The sequence below is a fragment of the Hemitrygon akajei genome, chromosome 15 (genome assembly GCF_048418815.1).
Source record: "Hemitrygon akajei chromosome 15, sHemAka1.3, whole genome shotgun sequence".
NCBI lineage: Eukaryota > Metazoa > Chordata > Chondrichthyes > Myliobatiformes > Dasyatidae > Hemitrygon > Hemitrygon akajei.
Genome location: NC_133138.1, coordinates 72,729,427 through 72,747,877, shown reverse-complemented (window position 1 = coordinate 72,747,877; position 18,451 = coordinate 72,729,427). Strand labels below are relative to the sequence as shown.

Here is an 18,451-nt window from a genome sequence, read left to right as displayed (position 1 = left end):
GCATTTCCTTCTCTTACCTGAACGGTATTCTTACCGAGCAGGCCTTGGTTATGTGGGCAGGTAAAATGGTGCACTGTGATGTAAATAATACTTCCATTCCAATTTAAAAAAAAAATGTTTTAACAACTTTAGTACTACGTATGCTCAAATATTATAACTTGACTTGTAGGATAGCACTTCGTGTATTAACAAAGTTTTGGTGTGTAATTTCTATTATACTGAACCGTACACTTAATTATCATGTAGCTTGATCAAATGAAGATAAAACTAAAGAAGAATTCTGAGGTTCTTTCTATTAAATAAGTAATGACTGTTTGGATATTGTCACAAAATGATAATCTAGTCTTGCTTTAAAGTTTGGTTGAAGCCTATAATTTGAATTGTGGATTAAGATTATGGCCTTGAAAGTGCTGTGGGATATATTTTAGTAATACATTTATAGTCTAGTGATTTATATTTTTTCCTAATGCATTCTGTCTTCCTTTCTGGGAGTATAGCATTGGTGTAAATTTGAATAATGTGAAATTACTCACACGATTTGGTTTAAAAAAAGAATGTATGCTTATCAGCGCTAGAAGTTAAGAAAAGCATGAAGTAAGACTCTAGCAAATGGAGCAGGAAAAGAAAAAAAAACTAATCATGACTTATTTTAGATATGATATTTGTTAAAATCAATCCATCCTCATTCATTATTGTTTTATCTTTGGTAGATTTCTGTAACTGGAAACTGGATAATTTTGAACAGTAAAGAGTACTTTTCTCATCTGCTTCCTTCTCACCCTCACTGCCCCCTCTCCATTTTAAGCAAAACATGTTAGTTGCTGCACAGAACTATTAATGTCATGAAACTATTCCAAATTCAGATAATAGTTCCTAAATTGCCTCACTGCAAATGTTGCAGTGACAAAAGTTGACATGACATTTATGATCTTGACTCGATTTGAACATACATCTTTCTGAACAAGAATTGGACATGCTACTGTTGTGCCATGAGATTTGAGTCCCTCCAGTATTTCTTTAAATTCCAGATTCAAGCTGCTTTTTGTTTTCACAAACTTTCTTTTGCAATTAAAACAATTTGTTTCTTTATGGTCTACTACTTCCTTGTATTGGCTGTATCAAAAAAAAGTTAATCAGTAAGGTATTCATTGGGTTTTTTAAAATTGACATTTATTCCCATGTGCTATTGAATGTAGTGAAACTGGTTAAATTTTCAGTGTACACACAAAATGCTGGTGGAACACAGCAGGCCAGGCAGCATCTATAAGGAGAAGCACTGTCGAAGTTTCGGGCTGAGACCCTTCGTCAGGACTTGGCCCGAAATGTCGACAGTGCTTCTCCTTATAGATGCTGCCTGGCCTGCTGTGTTCCACCAGCATTTTGTGTGTGTTGTTTGAATTTCCAGCATCTGCAGATTTCCTCGTGTTTGCTCTTTAAATTTTCAGTGTGTTGTTTGATTGGCAAGTGAATATAAGATACATTCTTACAAGAAGTATCATTGGCGAAGTTGAATAAATAAGTTTCCCTGCTGACTTGGTTGACAAACTTTTTTCATTTCTGCAAAGCAAACTAGAGATTCATTTGTGTGGTTTTCAGTACATTTATTCCTGTGAGCATGAGAGCAAGGTAAGTGATTAATTCACCCTCTTACTCTTTCATCATGTGCTAATTTCTAATTTAATTTAAAAATTATTTGCAATTTTTAACTTGATAAAATTAAAACATTTTCTCTTTTAATTATTTTATCTGTCTGTAAATATAGTTGGTTCTGGTTAATTGCTACACATCAGGACTAGTACACTTCAGGCCAATTAAGCAGCTGCCCAAATTAGCTAACACTTCATGGATATAGTTAAAAAGGTATATATAAACCCCATTTCCAGAAAAGTTGGGATATTTTCCAAAATGCAATAAAAACAAAAATCTGTGATATGTTAATTCACGTGAACCTTTATTTAACTGACAAAAGTACAAAGAAAAGATTTTCAATCGTTTTACTGACCAACTTAATTGTATTTTGTAAATATACACAAATTTAGAATTTGTTGGCTGCAACACACTCAACTAAAGTTGGGACGGAGGCATGTTTACCATTGTGTTACATCGCCTTTCCTTTTAATAGCACTTTTTAATCGTTTTGGAACTGAGGATACTAATTGTAGTAGATTTGCAATTGGAAATTTTGTCTCTGTTGTCTGATTCTCCTCTTCATGATGCGCCATACATTTTGAATAGGAGATAGATCTGGACTGGCAGCAGGCCAGTCAAGCACACGCACTCTGTGTCTACAAAGCCACGCTGCTGTAGCCTGCGCAGAATGTGGTCTGGCATTGTCCTGCTGAAATAAGCATGGAAGAGACGTCGCCTTGATGGCAACATATGTCTCTCTAAAATCCTAATATACGCCTCAGAGTCAATGGTACCTTCACATACATGTAACTCACCCATGCCGTGGGCACTGATGCACCCCCATACCATCACAGATGCTGGCTTTTGCACCTTTCGCTGATAACAATCAGGATGGTCGTTTTCATCTTTGGCACGGAGAACTTGACGACCATTTTTTCCGAAAACTAGCTGAAATGTGGACTCATCTGACCACAGCACACGGTTCCACAGTCTTTCGGACCATCTGAGATGAGCTCGGGCCCAGAGAACTCGCCGGCGTTTCTGCATAGAGTTGATGTATGGCTTCCTCCTTGCGTAATACAGTTTCAAGTTGCATTTCTGGATGCAGTGACGGACTGTGTTAAGTGACAATGGTTTTCCGAAGTACTCCCGAGCCCAGGTGGCTATAATTGTCACAGTAGCATGACGGTTTCTTAGGCAGTGCCGCCTGAGGGCTCGAAGATCACGTACATTCAGCAGTGGTTTCCGACCTTTCCCTTTACGCACTGAGATGTCTCTGAATTCTCTGAATCTTTTCACAATATTATGTACTGTAGATGTTGAAAGACCTAAATTCTCTGCAATCTTGTGTTGGGAAATGTTCCTTTTGTACTGACTAACAATTCTCTCATGAATTTTGGCACAAAGGGGTGAGCCACGACCCATCCTTGCTTGCAAAGACTGAGCCTTTGATGGACGCTACTTTTATACCCAGTCATGATACCTCACCTGCTACCAATTAGCCTGCTTAATGTGGAGTCTTCCAAACCGGTGTTACTTGAATATTCTGTGCACTTTTCAATCTTATTTTAACTCTGTCCCAACTTTTGTTGAGTGTGTTGCAGCCATCAAATTCTAAATTTGTGTATATTTACAAAATATAATTAAGTTGGTCAGTAAAACGATTGAAAATCTTTTCTTTGTACTTTTGTCAGTTAAATAAAGGTTCACGTGAATTAACATATCACAGATTTTTGTTTATTGCATTTTGGAAAATATCCCAACTTTTCTGGAAATGGGGTTTGTAAAAAACATATTATTGAATAGCAAAATTTGTATTTAAATAAAATACAGAACAAATTAGTACACTAACAATACTACTGCAGTGCTATATAAACTGTAGTTCCTAATAGTTATTGACAGAGGAATTCATCCATTGTAAGCTGCCGTGTTCTTTCGATTGACTGTAAATGAACAGAGTCAGTGCAGACACCTAGTGTAGGTAATGGACTGTCTTCAAACAATGCCTTCGATGTTTGCATCTTCCAAATCTTCATCTTTGTTGTAACGTTCAATATGATTGTCGACATCTTCAAATTCTTCTAGTGCTTAACTTGTTGAAGTAGTTGAAATTGTTTCGTTTTAACCCTTGGCTGTTTCTGGTATCTGTAAGCCTGAATGCTGGAAACAGCAGTGAACAAAACAGTGCTGAATTGTCTTACTACTTATTTCTTGCCAACTATCAGTGACCAAAATCACACCTTCTGAACACAAGTGTACACAATTGACACTATGTAAAAACTGTTCACTGTAAGCACAGTGTAGGGTTTAATGGCCTCACAAGTACATGTGAGTGACACTAGTTAGAAATTTCATCAAAAGTCTCCTGTCCCAATTAAGTGGCATAGTGTCCGAAATAAAGGAAGGGAATCCCAACAATTTTCTTAATTAGGTTTTGTTCTTTAAGATTTGGTCCAAATAAGCAGCTGCCTTGATTAACTGGAATCCATTGTACATACTATCTGTACAGGCAATGTGACCTCTCATTCTTTTGACTTCAATGAAATCGTGGCTTTAATGTCATAAATATTCGTCCAACCTGTCTACAATTCTGTTGACTTTCATAGTGCTCAAAAACCTGTCTTGAGCATATTTATTGATTGACCAAAACAGACATTTGAGATGGAGGATTTTATATATATATATGAGAGAGAGAGAGAGAGAGAGAGAGAGAGAGAGAGAGAGAGAGAGAGAGAGAATTTCTTCCCACTTTGATCCTATTTGTCTGAATCCTTAATGTGAAATAATGGCCTGCCGTGCAGACTCTTCCTTAATAATACAGTTCTGTTCTTCTGCACTCCCTGTTATTGTCAGTGATGAAACTAGTGGCATCCTTTGAAAATAAGCTTATCCACTAGTTAAGAACTCCTTGTAACTGTAATAATTTATTCTAAATTCTGAACTACATCAATGCACTGTTGTAATGAAATAATCCATATGGACAGATAAGATTTTTCAGTATGTGGGAGAATAATAAACCAAATTTAATTGTTGGAAATGCTGAAATGGTCAGGCAACTGTGGAAAGAGTTAATATTGCAGTTTGAAGACTCATTCTCAGTGGTAGTACTGCTAACCTTATTTTAGAAGCTTGTGGGCTAGCTACTCCTGAAGAGAAGATACTTCAGGCTGGTGCTTGATTGGAATACTGGAAGTATGCTTCACTGCAGTCATATAATAATAGAAAGTTTATGCCACAAAACCTTTTGCTTGTCTCAATGTGGTGAATGGAAAAATGTTCCTAGCCCTATTTTACCATCTATTGCCAGGTTTGTACTTCTGCAAGCCAGACTTTTTAAGCTACACAAAGTGCTTTATAATGTGATCAAGCAATATATTTCTCTTGAGATCAAGAGATGTCCTTGCGGGCAGGTTTGCTAGAGCTGTTGGGAGTGGTTTAAGCTAATATGGCGGGGGGATGGGACCCAGTATGACAGAGCTGAGGATGAGCCAGCAGGTTTACATGTAGATGATGTAATATGAATGTAAGGAAGGACAAGTCAATGATTGGGAACAACTGCAGACAGAGCAAATAGTTAAGTTGTACTACGGAGGCAAAATTCATAAGGGTGAAGAATGCAGGTCAGCAAATATATTTGACTACTATTTATTTACAGTTTGTTTCTACTGTTTAACAAGCTGAAATGTCTGGAATGTAGACGAGCTTCTCTTCCTTTAAATGATGGGAAGACACCAAGAAATTACTTCCAGCTCCTGCCAAAAACTCCCTATTCCTTCGGGTTCCTTTATTGTCCCCAATGGTCTTTCAAGCTGAATTTCCTGAAGATTTCTTTGCTTCTCTCTCTTAACCCTGAACTGAATATTTTCTTTCCAATTAGACCCATCCCTAAACTGTTGTTCTTTCTCCCGGCCAAATCTCAAAGCTGGCTTTGTTTGTTCTTTTCTGTTACATGGACAGGTTGCATAATTGGTGCTGTAGATTGGTGTTTTGTCCTAGCAAGGATGCTTTATTTTTAAGTTTGAAGCTCAAATATTTTGCTATTGTGTTTTTTACTTTGATGCTGACACTGCTTCTAAAATAAGTGTTGGCACTTTTCAGTACTGACATTGATCACCTTAATGAACATATAAAATGCACAAATAGCAAGTTATATTTTCAGTAATTGCATCCAACAGATGGCTCATTGCGTCCCAAGCCTTCATAAATCCTTTCAATATCAAATACTGTGTCGATGTTGCATCAGCAGCTGAATTGGCTGGCTTCTCAATTTTCATTCGGCAATCACCACTTCTATTTATAGAATAGCTTTAGCACCGCAAAGAGCACTATCAACCAAAAATTTATTAAAAACCACATAAGGAGCAATAATGAGAAATGATCGAAGGCTAGATCTCAGTGGTGGATTTTGAGGAAGTCTTAAGTGAGGAAAACGAAGCTGAGCTGTAGTGACATATGAAGAAATTCCAGAGTAGCAAAAGGTGGAATAATTAAATTGGGGACAACTATGAATCCAACATTAGAGGAATCTTGATATTATTAGAAAGTTAGTGTTTAAAGGAATCAGGGTAGGGGCACAAGGATTAAAAAGTATAAGTGACATTTTGAAATTGAAGCCATTGCTTGTTGTCAGTGCCAGTCTTTGAATAAATATGACTAGTTATTTTTTTTACCAATTGGTAACCTGCTGGTTAACAGCATTTTCTTTTGGTTTGTATTTCTAGGTTGCTTGACCAACCTGTAGCTTCTGATGTAAAATGCAAAGAGCCAGTAATTTGTACTGTTTGAAACAATCTGTGGCACAGAATAATGTAGTATATGTGGATTCTTCTTCTTGTGCCCCTATCTCCCAGTGGACCATGGGCCATAGCTGACCTCCCATCTGGAGTTCATCAGTGTTTCTGTAATCCATTGCAGCCACTGTACAGGGGATTGTCCTAACAGCTTCACCAGAGCCCTGGTGGCCGGCCTTACCTGTTTCCAACTCTCACGATGGGAGGGTAGGGTTGGACTTTGAAAGGCAGTAGATGTGGGTTACTGTGGTTAATGACTTTTTCTGGCAATTATCATCTGTTTTTTAAGTCAGCTGACCCATTGGAGAGTTTAATGGCTTGCGCTGTCATTTGGTAATGGTGTGAATGGTTTGTGTTTTTAAATGCATGATAACAGAATCAAAGGTAGCCTTACTTCTATTCTCAGTCAGTCATTTATCTTACCCAATATTATTGAAAGTTGAGCTAAATGCTGAATGGAGCAGGTACCGTTAGCATTTCATGCTCCAACGCTGTACATTTGCTGAATATAGATAAAGTAGGTGAGAACAGATTGCAGACTGCTTGCTTTTGCAGAAATAAGCACAGTGTTAGCTGAATGAAGAAGGAAATTAAATATTTTAAATGCAATGTAGAATGAGCAATAACTACCTCTAAATAGAGACTTATTAATATAGACTGCTGTATGGTAATTGAAATAATCTCATTTTTAAAAATCTCAGTAAGGAAGCTAATTTAATATTAAGTGAACAATACTGAAAATGTAATGCAGTTCTCATTTTTTTAGTGCTGTTTTATTTGAGGATAATTTAATTAGCACAATTTAACTATTTCTGCAGAAATGTATGTAATCTGTTGTACTATATAAATGCCAGATTCTGTATTTGATTTTAGTACTTAATAATGTATCTCTACACTCATAATAAGGTCCTTTTTTAAAAAAAACTAATTTCACATGTGAGGTTGAGGCCCTCAGTTGGTTGGGGTCGACCATGGATATTGAGTCCTAGCTGTCTGCGTGATACCCAAGCCAGGGCAGTGAAATATGGAGAGCAAGCTGTTGCCTATCCTGCAGGCGGCCGCTCTCCATGTACCTGATGAATCCAAAGGAATGGCAGAGGCTGATGCAGTCTAGCACCATGGTGTCACAGGAGTTGCCAGTCAGTGTTGAACTCGATGTAGGACAACCTTTGAGACTCCAGCTTTGGATTTTTCCTTGGGGTTTACTTCCAAAGCTTTCCCCAAGACTGGGAATGGCTGTAAGGTGGCAAAGGTTGGAGATTTTCCTTCTCCTAGATGAGCTGCCAACCACGGCTGAAGAGCCACATCTGTCCGAAGTGACTGGTTTTGAGGCACCAGTAACCCGCTTTTGCTCATTGTCCTGTTAGTAAAAACGGTTCCGTCGGGCTTAGTAGCTCATCCACAAATGAAGATCATTATTTCTAACATTTGGAAAAATAATATGTGCTGGTTTAATATGTTAAGTTTATAAGAGTAATTAGTTTTACAGTTGTACATAATTTTGTGAATGTATTCTTGCAGAAATCTGGTGGTAGGAAATGAGTAATTGAAAGTGCACCTTATTTTATTTCAGGTAGGACAAAGTGAATGTCAGGCACATAAAGAAATGACTGATGAGTCAGTGAGAACACTGATGGAAGGAGATGGCGTTTCCATTCTCCACAGGTTACCAAAAGAAAAATGTCATCACTCTGCAATCCACTGCTGCCATCAATTGCATAGACAGACATTGGCATCCAGCGCTCCTCATCCACAGCAACTTCAGTCGTGTACAACCACTCCTAATGGCATACATACAAAGGTATGAACAGATCTTGGAACTAGGAGGGAGGGAAATGCAGGAAAAGGGAGCTGAGGCAAAAACAGAACAGCTTAAAACTTAAATCCAATGTTTCTCTCATGAATTAGAGGAAGAGATTTGGTTCTGAGATATTTCCTCAAATCAAAAACATGTACTGAGAATCCAACTGATGCTTGCCTACAAAGAAATTATACAAGGAACTGAATTTGTTTGATTGGAGAGGTTATGGATCTGAATGCATCTTTGTCAATGCTGTTTAATCTCCTAAAATCCAAATTCTGGTTACAGTACTGTTCTTGGCAATGAACGCTATTCCAACAATGCATTTAAAATACTTAGTAAGAGTTTTATGCATGGCTACCTTACCACTTCTCAGAGGCACTAGAGCTTATTTAATATTTAAAATCAAATCTTGCTATCCTTGCCAACCCTTTTGAGCCCTGTTCATAATGGAAATCCCTCAAATTTGCTCAGCAGTTAAGTTGCCCAAAACCAGGTCTCAGTTGACAAAAACCCTATGCCTTGTGGTTAGACCTATCAAGAAGTCTGCATCTGCATCTCAAGAACCACAGATTAATTTAAAACAAAAATGAGTGACCACTGGCTGGGTGAGATGTTTATGCTGTGACAAGAATTGAATTCTTAATTGTAATGGCAAGATTTAGTTTGTGTGTGGCCAGCTTGTTGGCAACTGTTATCCAGTTGAATCAAACACCTGCTCTTTGCATTGACAATCAAAGGTAACTTTGTTTTGTTGTGCCTGGATTTATTTGAACGATTTGAAAATTTTCTTGGGTTTATTTGAGTTGATTAGCTGATTGGTATTTTATGTAAATTTAGAATTCAGGCTTGTGATAATATGGTTATGCTACAAGTTAACTATGTTGTTACGATGGCGACAACTGTTTTGTCCATCAAATCCAAACAAATTAATATTCATGATATTGATGTGACAAATGAAAGGACCTCAGTTTGCATGCAAATCATCCATCAGTTTGTGTGAAAGGTTCCTGTGTAAAATCGATTTATTTAAAAAAAAATCAGGTTATAGGGAAAATAATTGAGAAGTGATGTGGTTTCAAGCAATGTAAGAAGAATAACACGTTTAGTACAAATAGTAGTCATTATTGGCTTCTGCACACAAGATGTTGATTAATTCCTACAGATTATTTAGTTTGAAGAAAAATACTTAAAACCTCCAAAAGCAAAATAAAATCTCAGAATTTCTAGTGTTTATGTATCATTCAATTGCTTTTCATTTTTAGGTAGAAATTACAGCACAACAGGAGTCTTGGCCTGCAATGTTGTACTGAACTAATTAAATGAGTAATCTAATGCAAAACTAAACTAATCCCTTCTGCCTACACAATGTCGATATCCTTCCATTTCCTGCACATTCATGTGCCTATCTAAGAGCCTTTTGAATGCCCCTGTTGTATTTTCCTGCACCACCACATCAGACAACACATTCCAAGCACCCACCACTCTGTCCGAACAATAATTGCCCTGTACATCTCCTTTGAATTTACCCCCCCCCCCCCCCCCACCCCCACCACTTAACTGCATGCCCTCTGGTATTAGACAATATTGAGCTCTGGGAGAAAGATACTGCTGTCTACTTAGTCCATGCCTCTCATAATCTTATAAACCTTTATCATATCTTCCGTCAGCCTTTGTTGTTCCAAAGAAAAGAAGTCAAGTTTGTCAAAGCTCTCCTTTATAACACATGTCCTCTAATTCAGGCACCTTCTTGATAGATCTCTTTTGTACCCCCTGCAAAGTCTTGACCTCATTCCTATAATGGGATGACCATAACTGAATGCAATACAGCAGATGCCTTGAGATTCTCTATAATCCTAGTTATCTACTACAACAGCCCTGTTTTAATACCTTTCCCCAGTCTACCTGTGTATCAGTTCCTCAAGGTTCCAATGGTTTTTGGGAGATCTGTAATATAATTCCATTAGGGATTACACCTTTTTAAACTTCGAAATTTATGCATAGTCTCTGTGAATGAGCCCATAATGTTTCTGATTAATAGCCCATCTTAACCATTCCTCTTACTTCACTCTTCTGCCTTCTTTATCTTTTCTAAAACATCAAAAGCATGGAACATCAGCATCCATCAGCAACTAAGTTTCTTGGAACTGGAACATGAGCTTTGTGCCAGTGTTAATGTTGTTTTGACCTTTAACTTTAGGCATGATGGTGTGCAGTAGTTTACATAAAGTCTGTATGTGAGATAGAATTTGGTCTCTGCTGAATCAAGTATTGGAATTTGGCTTCTACACCATGCATCTTTAAGATTGAACCTCCAGACTAATTCAAGAAAGATGGCAGAGTAATTTCTTTAGGAGTTCTAGTACTACTAGGAAGTGTCAAGAAACCTGGAAGAAAATTCTAGATTATTCTCTGCACAATATTGTTTGTTTATCAGCTATTCATAAAGTGGTCTTTTCTGTCTCTTTACTAATGCAGGATGAGATTCAGCTCTGAGATAAAGAGATCAAAAACTCAGTCAAGGCTTACATGTGAATTAAAGCCCCATGAGTGAAAAGCTGGAATTTAATTACAAAATCACACCTCAGGAAGTAGAGAAAAAAATGATGTGAGCTAAAATGGCATGAAAGTATGCCATTCTTTTATTAATGCATCCTGAATTCAGTGAACAAAATGTGTTTCACTATGAAAATGTATTTGAACTTATATCTTAGAACAGAAGGTGAATTAAAAAAGAAACCTCCAGATGCTGGAAATCTGAACTGAAAAGAGAGGATGCTGGAGGGTCTCAGCAGGTTAATCAGCATCTGTGGAAAGATGTTGTCTCATCTGCTGGATGCTTCTTGCTCTTTTCATTTTATCACAGAAAGAGGCCATCCAGCTTGTCAATTCTGTTTTAGTCCTACGTCCCTGAAGTCTTTCTTTCAAATGAATTAATCTTTTTCTCAAATTCAACAATAGCTCTCTAGAGGAATTGGCTTTTAATTCACTTTGTTTGAAAACTTGTTGAATTTATTTCAAAATTTAGACACAAAGTTTAATAATCTAGCATGTCACATAGCAAGTTGGCTCGAAACTAAAGGAGGAAAGTAGTAGTAGTAATTTATTGCTCTTTCGGTTATTATGGTGATCCATTTTCATCCATGAGTTTTTCTTTGCCAAAACAATATCGGTCAGTGTTGGGTGTGGGAGAACCTCCATTGTTGCCTTCACCAAATCTCACGATGTCTTGGACCCTCTTCAGCAGGAAGAAACTGAATATTTTCTGGAAATGCTGAGGTTGAGCATAGACTAATTTCTGCATCATCTGAAGCAAGATGTTTTTTTAAAAAAAAATTGGAAATATAAGTGAAAAATTAGAAATTCTAATTTTGTGATGGTTGGATTTTGTCACTATTCCACAATTGACAGGCATATGATCATTAGATTTTAATTTGGAACCTAAATAATGTAAATTTATTGTGAGTATGTAGGTATGCTGATGGATCTTTTCCAGCCCTTTAATTTGAAATGCATTATAACAGCTAACTGTACATCAGTGGAAAAAGTGATTTTGGTCTTGAAAGATTGCAAATTTGGCATTACAGTCATTATAGTGCTACAGATGTTGACTGGCTACTGTGATTTCTGTGCATTGTTCATAAGGTGGAACTTTGCTTTTGTTGTATCTTACAGTTTCAGAATAATTAAGTATTGTTTACATTTGATTAAATTACAAGTTCAGCAGTGCTTTTCCTGATCTTCCTCCCTTCCCCCACCCCATCTCTGCCATGCCAGGAATCCAACAGGATAACTAGTGATTGTTCAAGATCGCCCTCCTGTGTCTCGGCAAAAAACAGTTCTGTGCAATGTAAGAATATGTCCAGAAGGCCACCACCACCAGGTAATGTCCTGTAAACTTGTCAATGTAGTCTACTTGGACCTCACATAAAGATGAAGTTAAAAGTTGCTGATAGTTACCATGCACGGTATACAGTATAATGGGTTGCTTTGTGAAAAGAATCCTGAATTTGCATGTGAATGCACAGCCAATTGGAAAAAATTTATCATTTATTTCTATTAAAAAGATCTGTTGAACATTTCAAGATTGTCATTGGCATGGATGGTATAGGTACACGTGAGCTTTGGCAATGATGACTCTGAAGTCTTTTCATTTTGACATGAAGAACTTTCTCAGTTTTATTTGAAGAACAGTGGTAGTGTAGTGGTTAGCACAATGCTATTACAGCCCGGGGCATCAGAGCAAATTCCAGCGCAATTTGTAAGGAGTTTGTACATTTTCCCCGTGACTTTGTGGGTTTCCTCTGGGTGCCCCAGTTTCCTCCCACAGTCCAAAGAAGCACTGGTTAGTAAGTTAATTGGACATTGTAATTTGTCCTTTGATTAGGCTGGGGTTATATAGGTGGGTTGCTAAGCAATGCAGCTAGTTGGGCCAGAAGGGCCTGTTCCGTGCTGTAGCTCTAAATAAATAAAAAATTCCTCCCTTCTCTGTCTCATTACAGATTCAGAATTATACAACATGTAAACAAGCCCTTTGGCTTAACTAGTCTACAGTGACCACCATCCTGTATGAGTAACCTTGCCCATCAGATACTCTGTAAATCTTTTTTCTCACACCTAAAGCCTATGCCCTTTAGTTTTTATTTCCCCTATCTGGAAGAAAAGACAGACTATACCCTTTTTATGCCCCTCAGACTTTTATAAACCACCAAGGTCATCCTTTGGCCTCTGTTGCTTCAGGGAGAAACAATCCTAGCCTGTCCATTTTCTCCTTGTAGCTCTCTACTGCAGGCAACATCTTGTATATCTTTCCTGTACTTAATTGCATCCTTCCTAAACTGGGCTACCAGAACTGCAAACAGTACTCCCAAGTGCAGTGTGGCCAACGATTTACACAGCTGTAGCATGACTTCCTGTCTTCTATATGCTGCGTCTTGGCCAATGAAAGCTAGCATGCCATATACCTTCACCACTATGTCATCACTTTCAGGGAACTACATATGTGTACCCCAGGGTCTTATTGTTCAATAACACTTTCTAGGCCTGCTACTGCTTGTACTCTACCTGAGTACTGGGACCAATGTCCCTTTCACCCTTTCAAGCGTGCTTTGGGAAAAGTATCTTGAACTTGCATGTGAATGCAGATCTATTTTGAAATATTTCATGTTCATCAATTATTTCCATTAGAAGGATCTGTTGAATATTTTAGGTGCTTTATACTTCCAAGGTAAACAAAGGATGATCATGTGTGTTGAATTACATCTAGGACAAAAATATTAAAGCTATCAAAATCAGAAATTGAATTAAAGGGTTTTCATTGTATTTACAATTGATAGTTTTGATTGTGAATATTATGGATGTGATTATATTATGATTTTCATTATTGATCGCTTGATTTTAACATCCAAAACAAGAAAGTGCTTGTCAGAAGTTGCAAAAAAAGATTGTATGAACAGGTATCGTCTCTGGCACTGAGTCTGGCTCTGTGATTCAGAAGGGGAGGTGGGAGAAGAGGCGAGCTGTGGTGATAGGGGATTTGTTAGGATCTCAGGATTGCTACCCATGCCATGTGCTAGGGAGGCCAGAAATAGGAAGATTATACAGTTCAACATGTAGCTAAGGAGTTGGTGCAGGAGGGAGGGCATATGATTTTTGGATCATTGGGCTCTATTCCATGGAAGGTGGGACCTGTACAGAAGAGACTGTTTGCACCTGAACTGGAAGGGTTCTGATATCCTAGTGGGAAAGTTTGCTTGTGCTACATGGTGGGGGTAAAACTAGAGATGCAAGGGGATGGGAACCAGAATGCTAGAACAGTTAGTAAAGAGGTTGTGGAGACAGATATTGGTAAGACCTCAGACAAAGTCAGGAATCAAAAGGTTGAGCATGGTGTGACTAGTGTCCTGAGCTGCATATATTTCAATGCAAGAAGTATTGTAGGAAAGGTGGATAAGCTGAGGGCATAGATCAACTTATGGAATTATGATATTGTAGTAATTAGTGAGACTTGGTTGCATCTGGCAAGTATAGATTGGGACAGGCTGTTTTCTGGCAAAGATGTATTTGGTAAGTGGGGACCTTCACACTTGAAATTTTGAGAGTATTTATGTACCTGTCAAAATAAAGTGTAAAGATAACAAGTGATTTTCAAGAGATATTGAGGTTCTGTTTGAAAATAAAAGTGCATAATGGGTATAGGCAGGAAGGAACCAAGTGAGGTACTTATGGTGTATAAGAAATGCAAGAGAACACTTAAGAAAGAAATCAGAAGGTCTAGAAGAAGACAAGAATTTGCCCTAGCAGACAAAGTCAAGGAGAATACTCAGGGACTTTACAGAAATGTTAAGAGCAAAAGGTTTGCAAGGGGCAAAATTGGTCCTCTGAAAGATCAGAATGGTAATCTTTGGAGACAAAAGAGATGGAGAAGGTCTTAAATACATTTTCTGCATCTGTATTTACTCAGGAGATGGACACAGTCTGCAGAAGTGAGGCATAGTGGCATCAACTTCATGGACTCTGTACAGATTACAGAGGAGGGGATGCTTGCTGTCCTGAAGCAAATCAGGGTGGTTAAATCTCTAGGGCCTCGCAAAGTGTTTGCTCGGACCGTATAGGAGGCAAGTGCAGAAATTTCCGGGGCCCTAGCAGAAATACTTAAATCATCCTTAGTGACAGGAGGGGTACCAAAGGATTGGAGTACAGCCGATGTTGTTCCCTAGTTCAAGAAAGATTCCAAATATAAACCAGGAAGTTGTAGGCCAGAGTGCCTGATATCAATAGTGGGAAAATTATTGGAAGACATTCTAAGGGTCAAGATATACCAGTATTTGGATAGACATGGATTGATTAAGGATATTCAGCATAGCTTTGTGCGTGGTAGGTCATGTCTAACCAATCTTACAGAATTTTTCGAGGAAGATACCAGGAATGTGGATGAAGACAAGCCAGTGGATGTTGTCTACATGGACTTTAGCCAGGCATTTGACAAGGACCTGCATGGGAGGTTGGTTAGGAAGGCTTAGTCACTTGGCATTCAGCATGAGGTTATAAATTGGGTTAGATATTGGCTTTGTGGGAGAAGCTGGAGAGTGGTAGTAGATGGTTTCCTCTCTGACTGGAGACCTGGGACTAGTGGAGGGCTGCAGGGATTGGGGCTGGTTCCGTTGTTGTTTGTCATCCATATCAATGATCTGGATGATAATGTAGGTAACTAACAGCAAATTCGCAGATGACACCAAAACTGGGGTTGTAGTGGACAGTGAGGAAGGCTATCATAGCATGTAGAGGAATCTGGATCAGCTGGAAAAATAGGCTGAAAGATGGCAGATGGGATTTAATGCAGACAAGTGCGAGGTGTTACACTTTGATAGGACCAACCAAGGTGGGTCTCACATAATAAATAGCAGGGTACTGTTGAGTATGGTAGAACTAAGGGACCTGGGAATAGAGGCCTATAATTCATTGAAAGTGGCATCAAAGGTAGATAGGGTCAAAAAGAAAACTTTTGGCACATAAGGCCTTCATAAATCAAAGTATCAATACAGGAGATTGGATGTTATGTTGAAGTTGTATAAGATGTTGGTGAGGCCTAATTTGGTGTATTGCGATCAGTTTTGGTCACCTATCTACAGGAAAGTTGTACAGTTGAAGGTTGAAAGAGTACAGAGAAAATTTACAGGGATGTTGCAGGGTCTGGAGGACCTGAGTTATAAGGAAAGATTAGGTTGGGACTATATTCACCAGGACATAAAATATTGAGAGGAGATTTCATAGTGGTATACAAAATTATGAGGCCTATAGATAGGGTAAATGCAATCAGGCCTGTTCAGCAGAGGTTGGGAGTTTGGGTGGGACTACAACCAGAGGTCATTGGTTAAGGGTGAAAGGTGTATCTTTCAAGATAAACACAGGGAAACTTCTTCATTCACAGGGTTGCGAGTGTGTGGAATGAGCTGCCATCATGAGGTGTGTGTGAGCTCAATTTCAATGTTTAAGAGATGTTTGGTTAAATACATGGATGGTAGGTGTACGGAGGGCTATGGTGCTGATGCAGGTTGATGGAAGTAGGCATAAAATGGTTTCAGCATGGGCTGGAGGGCCCATTTCAGTGCTGTACTTTTCTATGATTCTATGACTAAAGGAGATCGCTTTAACATGAATAGAGTACTGAAATAATCATTCATGAAACATTACACAAAAAAGTTCAAGTTAATTAAGCAACCACCGACTGCGACTCCTGCCTTGAACTCCAGGCCGAGTCTTCACATGCTGCGATTGTGACTCCCGTCTCCCCTTCCCCCACCACCACTCCGCCATCCCCTCTCCCTTAGATCCCATCGTCAGCAGCTGGGCCCTCAGAGGCTCCATCTTCCTCTCACCCCAACGCTTCCCTCTCCACTGACACTACCAGCCTCCCTCCCCCCTCTGATCCCATCTCTCATCCGTGCCGGGTCTTCACCATTCCCTCCGACCTTCAACTCTCTGAGGCAGAGCGCTCTGTCCTCATTAAGGGCCTCACCTTTGTCCCCCTTCGCCCACACCTCAGTGAGTTCTGCATACGCCATGACACTGAACTCTTCTTCCTCCGGCTCCATCTCTGAGCTTACTTCTTGGACAAGGACTCTCCTACACCCACCGATGACCCCTTCTCCCGTCTTCAACCCTCCTCCTCATCATGGACACCCCGCTCTGGTCTTCTACCTGCTCTGGATCTCTTTATTGCAAATTCCCGACGGGACATCAACCGTCTTGACTTCACCACACCCTGTTCCAATTCCAACCTCACTCCTTCCGAACACTCTGCTCTCCGCTCCCTCCGCACCAATCCCAACCTCACTATAAAACCTGCTGATATGGAGGGAGCAGTTGTTGTCTGGCGTACTGACCTCTACCTGGCCGAGGCACAGCGACAACTCTCTGATAACATCTCTTATTTACCCCTTGATCATGATCCCACTAAGGAGCACCAGGCCATTGTCTCCAATACCATCACCAACTTATTAGCTCTGGGGATCTCCCATCCACTGCCACAAACCTCATAGTTCCCACACCCCGCACTTCCCGTTTCTACCTCCTACCCAAGATCCACAAACCTGCCTGTCCAGGTAGACCTATTGTCTCAGCTTGCTCCTGCCCCACTGAACTCATTTCTGCATACCTTGACACTGTCTTATCCCCCCTTGTTCAATCTCTTCCCACCTATGTTCGTGACACTTCTCATGCTTTGAATTTTTTCAATGATTTTAAGTTTCCTGGCCCCCACCGTCTTATTTTCACCATGGACGTCCAGTCCCTATATACCTCCATCCCCCACCGAGATGGTCTCGAAGCTCTTCAGTTTTTTTGGATTCCAGACCTAACCAAATCCCCTCTACCACCACTCTTCTCCGTCTAGCGGAATTAGTTCTTACTCTCAATAATTTCTCCTTTGGCTCCTCCCACTTCTTCCAAACCAAGGGTGTAGCCATGGGCACCCGTATGGGTCCCAGTTATGCCTGCCTTTTTGTTGGCTTTGTGGAACAGTCCATGTTCCAAGGCTATACTGGTATCCATCCCCCTCTTTTCCTTCGCTACATCGATGACGGCATTAACTTTGCCTCCAACTTTCACCCTGCCCTCAAATTTACCTGATCCATTTCCGACACCTCCCTCCCCTTTCTTGATCTTTCTGTCTCCATCTCTGGAGACGGCCTATCTACCGATATCTACTATAAACCTACAGACTCTCACAGCTACCTGGACTATTCCTCTTCCCACCCTGTCTCTTGCAAAAAGGCTATCCCCTTCTCACAATTCCTCTGTCTCCACCACATCTGCTCTCAGGATGAGGCTTTTCTTTCCAGGACGAAGGAGATGTCTTCCTTTTTTAAGCAAAGGGGCTTCCCTTCTTCCACCATCAACTCTGCTCTCAAACGCATCTCTCCCATTTCCTGCACATCTGCCCTCACCCCATCCACCCGCCACCCCACTCAGGATAGGGTTCCCCTTGTCCTTACCTACCACCCCACTAGCCTCCAGGTCCAACATATAATTCTCCGTAACTTCGCCACCTCCAACGGGATCCCACTACCAAACACATTTCCCCCCCCCCTTCTGCTTTTCGCAGGGATCGCTCCCTACGCCACTCCCTTGTCCACTCGTACCCCCATCCCTTCCCACCGATCTCCCTCCTGGCACTTATCCTTGTAAACGGAACAAGTGCTACACCTGCCCTTACACTTCCTCCCTCACC

General features: G+C 39.8%; 1 protein-coding gene across 9 annotated transcripts in view; it reads left to right on the top strand.

The window, feature by feature from the left end:
• fam193b (family with sequence similarity 193 member B) overlaps positions 1 to 18,451 on the top strand; it is a 100,203-nt gene that overhangs the window by 42,597 nt on the left and 39,155 nt on the right. For 4 of the 9 annotated variants that reach the window (XM_073067742.1, XM_073067741.1, XM_073067740.1 and 1 more), the window contains 2 exons: positions 7,993 to 8,220; positions 11,998 to 12,103. In XM_073067742.1, coding sequence (XP_072923843.1) covers positions 7,993 to 8,220; positions 11,998 to 12,103 — 334 coding nt within the window. Of the gene's footprint in view, positions 1 to 5,188; positions 5,250 to 7,992; positions 8,221 to 11,997; positions 12,104 to 18,451 lie in introns of those variants that run through there. The other 5 variants (XM_073067746.1, XM_073067744.1, XM_073067745.1 and 2 more) reach the window with 3 other exon arrangements.